Genomic DNA, 16,279 nt, shown 5'->3' with positions numbered 1-16,279 from the left:
GTTTTTTTTTTTAATCACATTTATCCATTCCTCCATCTAGCATACAGGTGTATATATATTTCAAAGTGAGATGAATACATCTGTACACTTCCTCCTGTATACGTTGGCATGCATCTCATGAGCTGGAGCTCAATACTTGTTTTCAGTGTTCTTCCAATTGAAAATTTGTGCATTTCATTGTGTGTAAATTTCACATGTCCAGTGCTCACCACCTTTTTATTGGACTTCTCTATCAGTGTTTTCGTTGGCTAACCTTGTCCTCATTTTAATACCACCTCACGAGACATACCGTCCTCGAATGGCACATACTTGAACGCATCCATTCTTTGGTTTTACACTTGAGTGACAGTTTGGGGATAAAACTCTCAGGTCAAACCTTTCCCCGGAGCGTTTTGAGGACATGGCTGACCTACTCTTGCCTTCTAGGTGAGGTGATTTTTCTTGGCTCGTTTGCTGGTCTGGCTTTTTGCCTGGATACCTACAGCATTCCCACAGTCTAGTCCAGTGCTCCTCCAGCTTTAATGTTATGGGAATCTTATTAGAGTGCAGATTCTGCTTGGGGCATGGCGTGGGGCCTGAGATTCTACATCTCTAAGGGCTGGTCTGGGGACAGTGTAGAAGAAGTCCGTGTAGGTGTTGATTGACTTTTAGAATGTTCTAGACTGCTGAGTGCTCCATGGTATTGGGAAGGCTATCAGATGGCCCCTACACTCCAGTGACGTGGCAGTGCCCTTTTGCTTAGAACCAATACTCAGCAGGTGCCTCCAGATTTGGAGAAGTGAGCCCCACCCCCACATTCCTCCTTTCAATGGCCAGGTCTCATTTCATGAGCGGCCTTCACGCATCTTGGGGTTAGGGTGGAAGGGTGTTTTCCAGTTTCACCAGAAAGTTTGGTTCTGTGTTATCCTTGTTGATCTGGGTTGTGTCATAGACGAAAGGGAAATAGAGACCTCTTTTGAAGCACGGTCAGTATTTTGGCTTATTAGGAGTAGGGGATGCCTGCAAAGTAGGAAGAACGTGGAGTGTGCAGTGAGACATTCCTGGGTCTGCAGCCCAGCTATGGTACTACAGGTGTGTGACCTTGAGCAAGTTAATGAACATCTCTAGGCCCCAAAACGCTCATGTTTAAAAAGCAGAGATGATAAAACCTCTTTCACAGCACTGCTGCAAGGATTAAAGAGTTTAAGGCCCAAAACGCAATGAATGATGTTTTCCTTTCTTTCTGAGCTCCATCTGGCTCAAAAGCTTAAGTGCATCCCTAACGACAATGGGAAGAGTGTATTTGTGAGTTCAGAAGGGTCCCAATGCCTTACGCGAAATTTCACTCCTTCCCTGATTATGGATGTGCCAGGCCTTGCTGGAAATTGCACAGGAATGAGACAAGGTCCTTACCATTCTGACAGCTGGGGGAAGGGTCACATTTTTCATCATCTATGACATACTGTTATTTAAAAAAAAAAAAAAAAGATTTTATTGATAGGAGAGAGAGAGAGGAGAGGGAGCCCAACGCTGAGCTCGATCCCAGGACCCTGAGATCACGACCTGAGCCAGAGGCAGACGCTTAATTGACAGAGCCACCCAGGTGCTCCTGTTCTTTGTATTTTAAATCTCCAAGCTAATCCCTAGCATTTTCTAGATTAACGGACACAATTTGGCTGGCAAGATAAGGGAGGGTTCATCAACTCTGACCTCTCTCCCAGGCATTAGGAGCAACTACAAAGCTCACATCCCTTGTCCTTCAAGAGGACATGGTAACGAGGTCCTGACAGCAGAGCAGTGTGAGCCCAGGGGAGGTGGGGTAAGAAGACACAGTTAACATAGAGAGCAAGCTATCTTAAGCTTCGTTTGTCTGGTATTGTAAAAGGGCACATGACAGAATTGCAGCTTCGCCGCTGGGTTTAAAGTAGCTGATGGAGTCGGCAAGTTAACCAAGAGGGGTTGCCAAATATCAGACTGTGGGGACTTACACGTGAATACTATAGGAACAGCCGTCTTCATAATGTTCTCTATAAGTTCTTCATCTACTCCTGCACTTAGGAATTTATTTCCTGGATGGTAAGATGAGCAGCCCAGCTCAGTCCTCTCGAAGTGCCCGCTGAGGAGCTGGCGAAACCTGCACCTTCTTGCCAACCCCCGTCCCCAGGGGGAGCCGAGTGCCTAGGAACGGGCCCAGCGACCTGCATTTTCTAAGCACCTCGCTAGCTGGGCAGGTGCCAGAAACGATCACATTTAGGATACTAGGAAAGGTAGAAATTTAGGGAATATCTGATACGTTTCAAGTTTAGAAAAAAAACAAAGGAAACAAAACACAAGGTTTCCAAACAACATCAAGAAAAAAGCCTATATTGGTATATAAACCACTAAAATGAGTGATCTGTTTCTCTTGAAAAATGATCCTTGGGGAACAGTGACCTCATGAGGACTCCAGAAGGATCTATGATCTTATGGCTCATGCCTCAGAAATGCTAAGGAAAGGGGAAAAGACAATTCAGCATCCAGTGAGGGCCTGTTTGTCAAACGTGACACACACAATCCATCAGGAGAGTAAAAGCAGAGAAACTATACAAGATAAGGGTAGCCACATTTACAAAGCAGCATCAAGCTCAGGCGTCCCAAATCTCCTCCCTGGGCGGCGGCGGGGGGGTGGTCTATCTTACTGCATTGGAGGGGATGGGACTCAGTTTGTTTTTTTGCGTTTTTAAAGATTTTGAGAGAGCACGTGTGCACGCCAGAGCGAGCACAAGTGGGGTGAGAGGGAGAAGCAGGCTTGATCCCAGGACCCCGAGATCATGACCTGAGCCGAAGGTAGATGCTTAACTGACTGGAGCCACCCAGGCACTCACAACTGGAGATTTATCAACCATTCCAATTTTATGGAATAGGGAAAGTGAAGCTCTGTTGACATGGGAAGAGGCAGATCTGAGACTGCTCAGAGCCCTTTTCTTCCCACCCGGGCACAGTGCAGGCCCAGCAGAGTGGGAGATGCATACCGCAGCCGCTAGCCTTTCAAAATGAGACCTAACTACACTGCCAGGTGGACAAGCCACTAATCCAGCTTTGCACACACAGGCCTGACGCCTGCTCATGGTGACAACCTTATGTGATCAGCTGTCCAAGCCACCCAATCAATTTTGCAACAATTTAATAAAAACCAGGAAGAATGTGTCTTCATTTTTTCTAAAGCCAGCAGCACAGACCAAAAGTGATGCTGGCCCAAACAGAACATCTTAATTAAAACATCTTACCTGATTTGATTCCTTTGATGGGGTAAGTGGCGTGGGCAAGGAAGTTGGGATCACTGAACATATCTTCCTCATAGACCACAAAGCGCAGAAACGCCAGGTTGGGGTCATAAATTTCAAAGGTCACTTTGTCCTGTGTTGGAGCCCAAACAGGGCTTAGGCCATTGTCATCTGGAAGGAGATCGAGGCTCAGCAGAGGCTCCACTGGTCCTACCCCCTCCTGGTAAAACCACCTGTCTTATCCCTTGGCTTTTGGAATGTCCTTAGCAGCCCTATAAGTATGCATTGATGCCAAGATCTAAGAAATACTTATTTTTCCAGTAGCGGTCCTGGAAAAGCTGTTGTCACAGGTCTGGCCCTTAGTAAGCAGAGAAAATGCTACAGTTGCCATCTCGGCTCCCTGGGGTAGGGTAGGGCTGGGAGAGCCGGGAACGGGGAGGTTTGGAAGAGATCAGAGTGGGGAGCTATACCGCTCCTCTGGGCAGGGGAGGGGGTCTGGCTCTCTGAAGAGGTAGAATGGATGGGGTTCTGGGGTTGTTGAGGTGAACCAGCCTCATGGAGCAAGGGCAACAGCCGCCCCCACCCCCCGGCCCTGTGAAATGCCAGTTTCACTGGTACCAGGGGCAGTGGTCCCAGACCTTAAAACACTGACCATTTCTTCCTCGCTTCGGGGTCTCCCTCCCCTTGGAGGGATAAAATCACCCAGGTGAGGCAGCAGCCTGTGGGTCAGCCACACGCTCTGTGTCTCTGCTTCCTCGCCTTGGACACAGTAGATAAAGCTGGGGGGGGGGGGGTGGGCCCAAAAGGGCCCCCCCCCCCCGGCTTCCTAGCACAGGGGGCTGGCCCAGGACTCCCGACGTGAGTGACAGCAAAGAGCAGCACTGGGTACCCGTCCAACTAGTTAATCGTGGGGTCTTGTGTTTCCCCTCTCCCCGAGCTGAACTGTAGCAGGCATGAGGGATGAAGGAAAAGCTCCAGACAATAAAAGTACACAGAATCCCCCACCAGATGCAACTTACTCACAACTGTTGTCTTAAACTTGTTGTTGTCATATTCAGCTCCACAAATTTCCACCTCCACAAAGGGACACGCAATACTTCGTCCAAGTTTGGGGAGATGGCGAGCCCCGAGAACCTAGGACACCAAAGGTAAGTACTGGAATTCTCTCCAGTGCAGCTTAGAGCTCAGTCTGGGTGCTGGAGTCAGACCACAGGAGGTCCAAGTCGGCCTGACAACCCTCTGTGGGGACCACCCAACTGCTTCCCTTTTAGGGATGGGGAAACAGGGCTGGAGAAGCCAGGATCGGAACCCTGATGCCATCTCACACCCATAGACCTCCCCTGAGCACAGACATGCGCACCCCTGTGCCCACAGACAACCTCCAGAGACAGCCCAGGAAAGGACAGAGGAGAAAGTGGTTTTTTAAAAAAAGACTTTTCATTACACAAGCTGCATTTTTTTTCTTCCTCATATGAGAAATGCAATTCAAATCTCTACCTTGCATAGTTTCCAAAAGAGGAGAAAGCCGAACTCTTAGAAAGAGACGATACATTGTCTGAAAGTTGGATGCATTTTTAACAATTTTCGCCCCCTAAAACTGGCCACCCTGGGGTGCCCTGTAATTCAGATCCTGAAACAGTGACTGGGTGTTGATGGTTTCAACAAGCTGACACGTGTCATGAGGTGAAGGCCTGAGTTACCTTGACAGACAGAGTCATCAGGATCTTCCTCTGGGACTCTGGTGGCATGGGGTCGTACTTCTCGGACCTCATGCTCTCAGGCTGGAGGACGTAGCCCGTCTGCCCGTTGAGTGAGAACAAGGCATGATTCATCTGCATGTACTTGTCTGGGAAGGAAAGGGAACTGTAGCTGTAAGAAAACGTAGCCTCTTGGGCCGGTGGTGCTAGGTAAGGGGGTGATTTAAACCTGTTTCCAAAAATAATTTCAGGCAGTTGTTAAATTATGCGTTTCAAAAAAAATCCCAACTGGTGAACACCATTCTAAGTATGACACTAAAACCTACTCAATGCTCAAAATTTCTTAAATTTTTTTTCTGAGTTAATTTTAAAATTTCACTTAAGATAGGCTGCACACACACAAAAATCATTTTAACTCAAATGACAGGGGAAGATCCGCAAACGAAAGCGTTCTGATGATGTTGCTATAAATACCTCCACTCCGTTAGCGAGATGCGCTAGGAAGCACGAACAGTTTGCAGAAAAAATGCTTCCCAAATACATGGAAAACTGGTTCACTTTACTCCCCATAAGGGAAGTCACTGCTGGAAAGGTATATTCGAACGTTTTCCCACTTCGCATTCCCACCCAGGGTCTCTCTGGAGGGCAGTCTGGGGAGGCCTCGGAGCTCAGGCACAACAGGTGCAGGTGTCCAGTGGGTCACCGCAGGAAAGTGGGCCCAAATGCCAACGCGGTGGGACCGAAGCTGCACTCTGAGCTCTCGGTCCTGCCGCTGGCCTCCCCCGTGTGTGCAGCGATGCTCATGTAAGCTTGCAGAGGGCAGGGCCGTCCTTAAGAGCAAATGAGAGAAGCGCCTTGGTGGGGGAGACCTGTTAAATAGATTAGGGTTCCATTCAGTGGAATCCTGCACAGACGTTAAAATGATACAAAGGAGACTACTGATGCGTAGACCCATCAACCAAAGAGCACAACGCTGAGATTTATGCTGCTACCACCACTGGTGTCAAAAAGTTTTGCGTGTGGGCTTTTCTCAGCAGTGAACATCTCTGCAAGAGTCTGTGCATGAAGCCCTCCAAGAAGGATTGGGCCAGGAGAAGAGCTCCCTGAAGACGGCCACCGAACACCTGGATCCAGCTATGCCTAAAGCTCGGTGCCAACTCCTGGGCTTTTTCATTACATGAGCTCAAGTGCTTCCTTTCTCCCTTAAGCCACCCTGCAACGTGTCGGTCACCTGCCATCTCAGAGCCTGCCAGATACAAATGCCCCATGTCCCATCACTCCATTCAACGGCTGGGCCTCATACCAGCATGCTGGGTGAAACCTGACGGCTTCTGGAACAGCCGGTCACACTGGTGGCCCCAGCAGACTGGGCCTGGAGCGATGCCACCATCAGTGCTCCTGTACCTGGAGTCTGGAAATTGAGTGCCACCATCTGGGAGCCGCACAGCCAGAGGCGAAAGGGGTCGTAGTTGGAGGAGTCCACCCTCTGTCCCTTTGGGTAAACACGGGTCAGGCCCTTCTGATTGTATTTCAGGAGGTCGATGGGTTTCTGCCTGACGACACCGTCCGCCTTGGTCTCCACAAAGGAGCGGATTTCTCGGAAGTCGGGGTTTTCTGCACAAAGAGAGGGAGACGCCATTTACTCCATCTGATGCATTTTCGTAACGCTTGCTGCCCCCGCTGGATGCGCAGGTGGTCAGCTGAAATCAGGAACCTCAGAGCCAAGACAGCCCAGTGGTTAGGATGCTCTTGCCACAACCAGTACTGCTCTGGACCCTTGCCCTCCGAGGATCCCAGTGTGCCCACAGGCTTTCACTCTGGGATCAGTGTAATTTACTTCTTGTTTAAAACCACCACCAGGCTTGTGCCCCAAAACACCAGAGTGGTACAGTTACAGAAGGGGACACGGTGGGATGGCCGGAGGGATCAGCAGGAGGAGATCTTAGGATCTGGTTTCCTCCTCAAAGACACTGTGCAGAAGATGGGTGAACCAGGCACCACGGCGGAGGAAGAGTCCACTGCCTGCAGGTAGGGGTGGGATCAGAGGGGGTACAACAACGTGCACCTGTGGCGGGCGGCCCCTAACCCTGCTGAGTCCGGTTCTGAGGGACCCGCTGCCCAGTGCCTGGTAACTAGGCTTCAGTGCTGTTTCTCTGGTCCTCCGTCCTGGAATCAGTGATGCTTGAGATCAAACAAAGGGGGAGGAAAAGATGAACAGGATCTCATTAGGGCAGAGAACTTGCTCCTTTGGAGATTGGAGAAGATTCATTTTTGAATCCTTCTCTGGCACGATCCATGGCCCCCAGAGCCTCGAGGTCCTGCTTCCTGGAGCCTGTGACTGTAACTCATCTGGCAAAGGGACTTTGCGGATCGGATTAAATTAAGGAGCCTGAAAGGGGGAGATTATCGGGGACCTAAAGGTAGGGTCTGTGTATTAGGGAGAGGGAGATATGACCACAGGCCAGGGGATGCCAGTAGCCACTAGAAGAGGCAAGGCCCGGATTCTCCCCTCGAGCTTCTGGCCGGAGCAGGATCCTGCCAGCACCTGGACTGCAGCCCTGTTGACACTGAAGTTGGATTTCTGGCCGCCAGGACTGCAAGTGAGCAAACGGGGGGTGGTTTTCCCATCAAGCTTGCTGTAACTCAGAGCATCAAGGGGAGACTAACGTGCCTTCTGGGAGTCTTCCTCCTGAAGACCCCAGAAGGGCCCGTTTCAGCTGCACACTTGCCCTGACGACAAACTCCACTTAGAGCCATGGAGAAGGAACAGGAGTCTCTCTCACTTTGCCCTGTGACAGCCCCTGACTCCAAAGGAAACCAGGCTTTGCAGGGAAGGTTTGGGGCAGAGCCCAGGGAGACCATACCTAGATTATCCTTGGTCTTGCTGGTCGGCTTGCAGTAGACTACCAGGTCCGAGAGCTCAATGGCGATGGACTGGTTCTTCTCCCAGTACTTCATGTTGTTCTCCTGTTGGAGCCAGCCCCCAGCGTCAGCCCTGAAGCTGGGCTGCATTTTCCTCCCCGGGACCCCGTCTCCCCCCACCCCCTTTTGGCCTCCTGCAGGCTGAGATCCTTAATACAGCTGGAAGTGTTCCTTTGCCCTACCCCTCCTCTCCTTCCTTCCGAAATTCCTACGTCGTTTCCACCCAGAACTGGGGGCTAGCTGGGTCCCTGGGCACAGCTCCCAAGAACAGCAGTGGGGGCGAGGGTCCCCTGTGTCAGCACCCCACTCTCCTCAACCCTCTGCTCTGAGACTCCTGCCCCATCCATTCCCCTAAAACCATATTGTTAGAGTTCTCAAAGCCCACGACCTCCCGGCCTCGTGGGCGCTGCACATCCTGGTTTGAGCCCCCGCGTTGCTGCAGGGTACCTCTGCCCTCACCCATCACAGCTTGTGACAAAAGCTCTCCAGGCCCCCAGCCCCATGCCATTTCCCCTTGGAGGACACACTATGCAATCGATCTCCATCTGTGTAAGGATGAGTGCTTGCTTCCCCCTAAACCAGACCACCTTCTCAGGTTTCCCCAAATTCTGACTCTTTCTTCCTCTGGCCAAGGGGGAGCCTGGAGAGAAAATTATGTGCAAATGATACCCTTCACCATTTATAGGGCTGCTTAGCCTCAGGCCTCACACGCTAAGTGTGTGATGGGTATTACATAGGGAAGCCCCCATCTCCCCTGAGAGGGAGAATTTGTGCCCATTTTGCAAAGAAACTGCAGTACACAAAGGCTGAGCAGCGTATCCATGCTCCACAGCAAGCCAGGGATGAGACCAGATGCTTCTGCACTGGACCTCACCCGTGTTAGCACCTTGCTTTGTCCTTTATACATCATCTCCTGGAGAAGATTCTTCTAAAATCCCAAGATCACATCCTGGGTCCCTCTGAACCACAGCAATGACCTCCTACTCTCACACTGTACACACACCCCAAAATCATCCTTCCTCTGCCAGTCCATGAGCTCACTCCTGCTTCTGGGCTCTACCCAAATCATTCCTGCTCCAGGAAGCCTTCCTGGTTAACTCCAGCCAGGACTAGGAAAGGAATGGGGCCATGCACCACTTATGCCTAAAGCTGTCCCCAGGGAGCCATGTGCCGGTAGCAAGTGTTCAGGGGACAGCTGATGACTAGGTGAGAGAGGCTTCCTAACACCTGGTTAGGACAGCAGGAACTCGAATCAGACATGGGTTCAAATGCTGACCTCTGTTTACTGGCTGTGCCCACTGGCCATATTGAATAATCTCTCTGTGCCTCAGAAAATGAGGCTAACTGGAGTACCCCCCTCCGAGGGCCACTGAGATGTAAGCAGGGAGCCAGCAGTGAGCTGGGTGTTCCTCGTGTTGGTGTCCTCAGGACTGGGGGGCGGGGAGAGGGGCTCTTCCCTGTTCCCACACCAGCTCCTCATACAGCCAGTGCTGCCCAGGGGCAGGATTCGGAATTGGGTGGGTTCGGTGGACTGGTGTTTTCTTCACCTTCACGTGTAATGAGAGTTCGCAGATGTAAAAACCGATTAAAGGAGGAATGTAGATCAGAAGCAGAATCCCTGAAGAGCCAGGCTTGATTTCAGAACCCTTCCTGCGGGGGTGGAGAGCCTTCCAGCGAAGTTGCATTTCTCGCTGGTAAGAGCAGTGGTAAGTGCTATGCAGGGTCAGACAGGCCCCTAATAATCACTCTACCCTGAGCCTCCTGGAGAGTCAAACTAGCCGTAGCCTGCCAGGGGACCGCCAGGGTCCCTTTCCACTCCATGACCGGCACACCTGTGGCCCAACCCCAGTCCATGTCTACCCTGTCCTCCGGAGCCCGGACCCCAGCCCCCCACCTCTGCAGCGTGAGCCCAGCTGAGCCAAGTGCCCACCTTGGTGTCCATCTTCCAGGTGATCTCCCGGATGCTCTGAAACCACTCGAAGAGCTCTTCCACCTTGTCCGTGGCAAACTCCACTGGGGGGTCGCCCGGCTTCTTGGGCTCCAGGATAAACACAAACGGCTTCTGGTTTTTCCCCTGGGGGGCTTTCACTTTGTGAGGGAGAACAGTGAAAATCCTCAGTGGCCTGGATGGGAAGGCCAGACTTCACGCTGCCCGAGCCACGTGCTGCACAAACCCAACCCAAGTATAGCAGCTACAGGCCTGGTCCGTGGGGACAGGGGCGTCTGCCTTGTGGCAGGCAGGGTCTGGCCTCTCCCCTACATCACAGCCCGAGAGCGGGCCGAGTCGTGTTCCCTAGAAGTTCTGTCTGCGGCCTAACGGCCGTACCTCTACAAATGACCTTACTTGGAAAGAGGATCCTTGCAGATGTCCTTAAGGATCTTGAGAAGAGATCCTTCTGGATTTAGGATTTCCCAATCCAGAGAAAGAGAGGGAAATTTGAGACACAGACACAAGAAAGACGGCCCCCAAAGACAGAGGGAGACATAGGAGCGTTGGAACCACAAGCCCAGGAGCGCCAAGGATCTCCAGTGCCCACCAGAAGCTAGGAGACAGGCAGGCGATAGATTCTCTCTGCAGAGAAATTGTTTTCTAGAAAGAAGGCCATGTGAGGAGAAATTATGTGCTCAGTAATATCATCGGCTAAGATCTCTGAGCTCTTGTAGGCCAGGCGGTATTTTAAGCAGATTACATGCACCGGATCTCATTTAACCCCTATCACAACCTTTTAGGGGTACTAATCGTTTTATATGCGTGTTACAGGTGAGGCAACAGACTCTGACGGCAGTCCCCTCCCTGCCTGGGGCGCTTCCAATGCCCAGCGGTAGGGGACGTGGGTGGGAATCCATCCTCCGCCCGTAGGTGTACGTACCGACGTTATAGGTGTTGAGATCCAATATTCCCCTACAAAGAGACCCTAAGGGATTGTCTTCAATAATCTGTGAAGAAACAAGACATAACTCACGTTAGTCTTAACGGGAAGAATAAAAGGACAACCAGTTTTCCAGGGCACACCGTTTAGCAGAGAGACAGCCTGTGGAGCTGTTTAAAATGCATTTTCATTACAGGATACATCCGTGGGGAGAGTGCTCAATAATGAAGCGTGTTGCCGATGGGGACCCAGCGGCAAGGAGGTGCCCGCAGGTTCAGCGGTTCGTTTTCCAGTCTGTAAAAACGAGCCCTGTGAATTCTAGAACAGGTTCTGAAACACTTCCCATGGATCTGGTTTCAAAAAATAGCTTCAACCTTCATTCTGACATTATTATGAAAGGGGGCCAGCTAGCCTCCTGAAGCCCAGCTCAAGAACCTTCTGCAGCAAACCCAGGTCCTAGGGGCATGATGCCCATGCTCTTGGGATCGGCCCTGGTCAGCCTTACCGCTGCATCTGCCAGTGCACGTTTGATGCATCCCAGGGCCCGGGTGCAACAGAGAAGATCTTGCTCTCTGCATAGCTGGCAGAACCACATCTGCTCATTGCGTGGACTACCCCACCCCGACCCCTCCACCAGGGAAATGCTGACTGGGGAGGGGGTTGAGGCGTCGCATCCCTGCCTCTGGCCCAGCATGCTGAACACAGCCACGGTCCCAGCACCACACCTTTGTTTAGGCTGCACCTCCCACTGGAATTCCCTTCTGCCAGCCTTGCTGGTGATCTCTAACTTGACTTCTAAGGCTCAGATGTGCATTACTCCATGCAGTCTTCCCAGATTGCCCCAACTCCCTTAGGAAATTCCTTGGGCTCGAAAAGGCCTTAGAGTCCTCGTTAGAGAGAGTCCATCCTTGGTGCAGGGGGTCACCTACCCGCGGGTGCTCTCTGGGCCTTCTGGGCAAGAGGCAGTTAGGGGACTGAAACCATGTTTGCAATGTCACCAGGAGGGCTGGATTCGCCTCCACTTAGGCCCGCCCTGCTTACTCACACCAAGCACGTTCGGGAATGTCTGGCGGCCACACAATGTGTTTCATGTGCAAGCTGCTTTAAGCAAAGGACAGATTCCCCATTTGGCCATTTTCACTCCAGAGGGAATTCTCCTGCCTACGCAAAGCCTTCCAGCCCAGCACAACCTGATTAAAACATGATGGGCTTGTCACCGTGACCTTCACCCACAACTGGGGGGACAATCCCAATTTCCCTGTCACCCTGGTGTCCCTGTTCCGCTGCTCCACAGGGACCCCACGGCAGCAGCATGTGCGACATAGGCCTGCGGAGACAGCTCAGCAGATTCCTTGAAGAACAGGACGGGCAGGTCTCCCCATGCGGTGACCCGGACTCACCTGCTTCTCCAGCACCTCCACGTCGACTGTTGAAATATCCTCGACATAATTGGACGGGAAGTACTGCTGGATTCTGGTCCCATAGTCTCCTTTCCACCTAGATGAAAACAGAGGGCATCCAAAGGCCTTCGTGGGGCCGCGTTACGGATCCCTCACCGCTGGTTAGATCCCAGCCGCTGCGGTTGGGGGTGGGGGGAGGCAGCAAGCGGCCAAGGGACCAGAGGGGGTGATCATTATCTGTGACAACCGAGCACTTCAAAGGATCCTCTGCTTTTTTTAATCAGCAATGCGTGAGTAGAGTGTTGGTGTCCTCCCCATAACACAATTCTAATGTTTGGTCAAGTACATCAAGAATTTTAATGCTTTAGGTAGACATCGGAGGCCACCTGAGGCAAAAGCTCAAGTCTAGAGCAAGCTCAACCCCATTTCAAGAAGCTTGAACTTAGAGATAAAGAAGGTTCTGGAGCTAGACAGCCTGGAATCAAATTCCAGCTCCACCACCAACTGTAAAATGGGAATAATCCCAGTGCCTCCCTCAGAGGATTGTATTGGGACCAGAGGATTCTGCATATGCTGAGTGTTTTGAACAGTGCCCAGTATACAGTAAGTGCTCAAACAATGTTAGTTCTTGTTACTCAGCTAAAATACCGCTCCCCTTGATCTTCTTCTCTTCCCTGTGACAGTACTGATAACAAGAAACATAACTGATCTATGTACGTGTCTCAACTCCACCAAACTGTGGTCACCTCTAAGGTTCTCCCCCCAAGCAGTGCCCAGGCATACGGGGCCACTCCCTCCAACTGCCCCCCCGCCGTGGGTACCGTCTACAGCCAGGGGGCTCTTTCTCCAGAAAGTATCTCTGACCACGCCACACCCATAGCTGCCAAAGTCTTCAGAATCAAGCGTAGATGCTTTAGCCTGACCCCATGGACTCTTGGACCTTAACACCTGCCTCTCTGTGACTCAAACTTGACCTTCCTCCTAGACAGCCTGTTGCCCCCACCCTTCTGCCCCTGCCGTGCTGCCTAGCTTCCATGCCTTTGTATCTCGCTTGTCCCTACTAACCAGCTGAGACTCAGCTCAGGCATGCCTCTTCCAGGGAGTCCTCCCTGACTGCTACCTAGGCCAAGTGTTCCTCCTCTATGCTCCCGTGGCATCTGTCCCCACAACTGGGGAGGCAGTCTGTGCCTTTTATATAACTTCTACGTCCGTCTTCCCCACTATGTGAGACCGTTTCTTGATCTTAACCGAATCAGTACTCAGGGGTGGTGGGAAGCACTTACTAAACGTTTGCTGACCTGAGTAAGCAGAGTGAGGACCGACTGCCCTGTGGCCTGGTGGAAAGAGGACTGCCAGACACCCTCATCCCATCCGTTTCTCCAGACCCCTTTCACGCAAACACTGGCTATATCCATGCTGACCATATGTACCGTTTGCCCAGAATTAAGTTCATACCTGTTGTCCAGGTGTAATTATTGACAATAACATTCCTTTTGCTCTAAAATGCATCCCAGTTTGGGCAATACCAATTCAGTCCCCTAGCCATATGGGCAGTAGGTTGGGAGGACGCACAAAAAGGTGGACGATGCTCCACTAGATGGTGCTGTTGCCCCCAGAGCGAAAGAAACCAGGGGACCTCGGCAGGCAGTTCACCCACAGCCCCTCACCAAAGGCACTTACACCAGACTCTCAGCTCATCTCACGAGCCCTGGAAATTTAGAGCACCCCACTTCAGACGTGTGGAAAGGCAGGAGGCAGTTCCACACATGGAAAAGTGTGTGCTTTAAAGAGGTCTACCCACAACTTGTCACCCAAACACAAAGGTCTACCCAAAAAGTCACCCACACACCCAGAACTGGGGCCTCGACAGAGGCAGGGTACAGGGCGGGTGGGTCCAGGGGAGACCCGGATCCTGGCCGTGCCCCTCAGGGAGAGACAGGTGGACGACAACACAGTTGGCATGCGGAGGCTGGGAGCCTACAAGCAGGAGCTCCAGGCCCCCACCCCCAGCTTCAGCACATCACTCTGTTGTTACTTATTCTCTTTTGACTCTGGGGACCCAGGTAAAATTTGGATTAGAACAAGGGCATTCTCAAAAAAAAAAAAAAAAAAAATGAACAAACAAAAAACTTTGAAACCCCTGACCCTAGTACATAAATCAAGTTAGGAGTATGGGCTTTGGAGTCAGAAGGCCTGGCTTCGAGTCCCAGCCTGCTGGATGGCCCTGGCGAAGCTACTGTACCTGTCTGTGCCTCAAGTTTCCTCATCTGTAAAATGCAGGTAACCTTTCAGGGTCACTGTGTGGGTTTAAGTAAGTTCTTTCAGATGAAGTTTTTAAAATAGTTCTTGACACAAAGAGGCCCTCAATTCAAGCCGCCATTCAGATCTCTAATTCAGGCCCCACTGTCTTACGGGAAAAAGGGATGCCACACTTGCAAGGTGCTTCTTGCTCTATGGTAAGAAATAATCCTACAAGATCACCTACCCGGGGACTTATGGATGGGCAGCGAAACTTTTTCCCAGGTGGAGAGGGAGAAGAGGTAGCTGAACCCTGGCACACACCCAGGGAGCTCTGGCCTAAAAATGTCCCTGCTTCCATCCAGGGTAGGGCCACTGCACAGGACCAAGCAATAGCTTAAGAATTTGAATTTACAGCAACACACAGGCTCACATAATGGGAAGAGTCTGCACTAGTTCATAGCTATACAACCTTAGAAAGCCCCATTTGCCACCTCTGTAAAGTGGGGGTACCCACAGTCAACCCCGAGGGTCATACCGAGAATCTGGAGAGACCACATATGAACATATGAAAGCAATTAGCACGGCCCTCGGCACCAGGGAAGGCCTAAGTGGTAATTTCTGCTATAACTAAAATGATACGTAATATGATGCAATAGATGGTTCTCAACACTTCTGAATGGAGCAGGTCTTAAGCCACCTTCCCAGAGAAGGCACAAAGGTCAAAGCCAGCCCAGAACGGCAGACAAAGGGGGTCCAGAGCTCAGCCAGCACCTGAACCTCGCCCGCAAGAAGGGATAGGTCAAGTTCATCCAGCAAGCGGCCCAGCCCCCCTCAGCCTTACCAGCCCCAGGGCTCCTTGGAGACGTTGTGAATGAGGGCCCCACGGCAGAAGCTCAGCTCATCGCTTCGCTTGGCTTTGTAGTCATACAGAGCTTTCACGGTTCTCTGAGGCTTTCAGGGAAAAGAAGGAGGAGAACGTTAGGCTGGGAGACAGAAGCGGAGAGACATCTGCCTTGGTTCTCGTTAGGAAACAGGATGCTTCAGCCCAAGGTTACAGCGCCATCTGCTGGTAGAGGGCGGGCACTGCATTGCAAAAGAGCTGCCAAACTCACCAGGGAGAGGGGTTGCGGACTGGCCCAAGGTCAACCAGCTGTTAAGTGGCTGAGCTCAGAAATCAATCAGTTAATGTGAGTTATTGCCATAGTTCATGATGTCCTGTAAGAAGCAATGTGGGTTCTAGAAGCTCTGCCATAAGAACTTCCAACCAGAGGTTCCAACCAGAGCTGGTTTTACCTGTGCATCTCCCTTCAAGGGTGGATACATCTTGCCCCCATGAACTTCACGGGTCACTGCCAGGCTCCAGGGCTGCAAGGTACAGCCAGTGGCAAAGGGAGGTGCCATATAATGGCTTCCATGAGGAGCAAGTCTCCAGCCTGACAGAGGGCAGGAGAGGTCCTAATGTCAGGTCCTTCGTTAACTAGAGAAATGACCCGTCCATCGGATGCCGAGGGTGGCAGGCGGCACAACAAAGTGACGAACAGCACATGCCTCCAAGCCAGATGGCTCGGGTGCAAGTTCCAGCTCCATACCTTCCTGGCTGTGCGGTGGGCATAGAAACAGCACACCACACATGGGGCTGCTGAGCATTAGTGAACTATCAAGTGCTTAGGACAATGCTTGTTATGTGGTCATCCATATGTCCCATTAGGGCTGATCTAGTCATTCCAGTTCCAAGAACGCATCCAAAGGAAATAATGCAGAAGATGCCCAATGCCTCACATGTGAAGTTCATTTTAATGTTAACCAGAACAGCAAAGACTAGAAATGACCCACATGGCCACTGACGGGATGCAGCTAACCTGGCACAGCCACCCAGAATATTCTGCAACATTAAAAACATTCTTTTT

At 51.5% G+C, this 16,279-nt stretch overlaps 1 protein-coding gene across 1 annotated transcript in view; it reads right to left on the bottom strand.

Annotated features, from left to right (window-relative positions):
- PLCG2 (phospholipase C gamma 2) overlaps positions 1-16,279 on the bottom strand; it is a 139,021-nt gene that overhangs the window by 23,294 nt on the left and 99,448 nt on the right. The window contains exons 22-30 of the mRNA XM_025860437.2: positions 15,214-15,323; positions 12,132-12,228; positions 10,732-10,798; positions 9,792-9,949; positions 7,804-7,906; positions 6,344-6,553; positions 4,943-5,088; positions 4,262-4,376; positions 3,246-3,413 (exon numbers count right to left, since the gene is read on the bottom strand). Coding sequence (XP_025716222.1) covers positions 3,246-3,413; positions 4,262-4,376; positions 4,943-5,088; positions 6,344-6,553; positions 7,804-7,906; positions 9,792-9,949; positions 10,732-10,798; positions 12,132-12,228; positions 15,214-15,323 — 1,174 coding nt within the window. The remainder of the gene's footprint in view (positions 1-3,245; positions 3,414-4,261; positions 4,377-4,942; positions 5,089-6,343; positions 6,554-7,803; positions 7,907-9,791; positions 9,950-10,731; positions 10,799-12,131; positions 12,229-15,213; positions 15,324-16,279) is intronic.

This window comes from Callorhinus ursinus, unplaced genomic scaffold (assembly GCF_003265705.2).
Source record: "Callorhinus ursinus isolate GAN/ISIS: 27379988/994484 unplaced genomic scaffold, GSC_fseal_2.0 scaffold46, whole genome shotgun sequence".
Classification (NCBI taxonomy): domain Eukaryota; kingdom Metazoa; phylum Chordata; class Mammalia; order Carnivora; family Otariidae; genus Callorhinus; species Callorhinus ursinus.
Note: the sequence above shows the minus strand (reverse complement) of the source record. Positions and strands in the feature narration are given on the sequence as shown.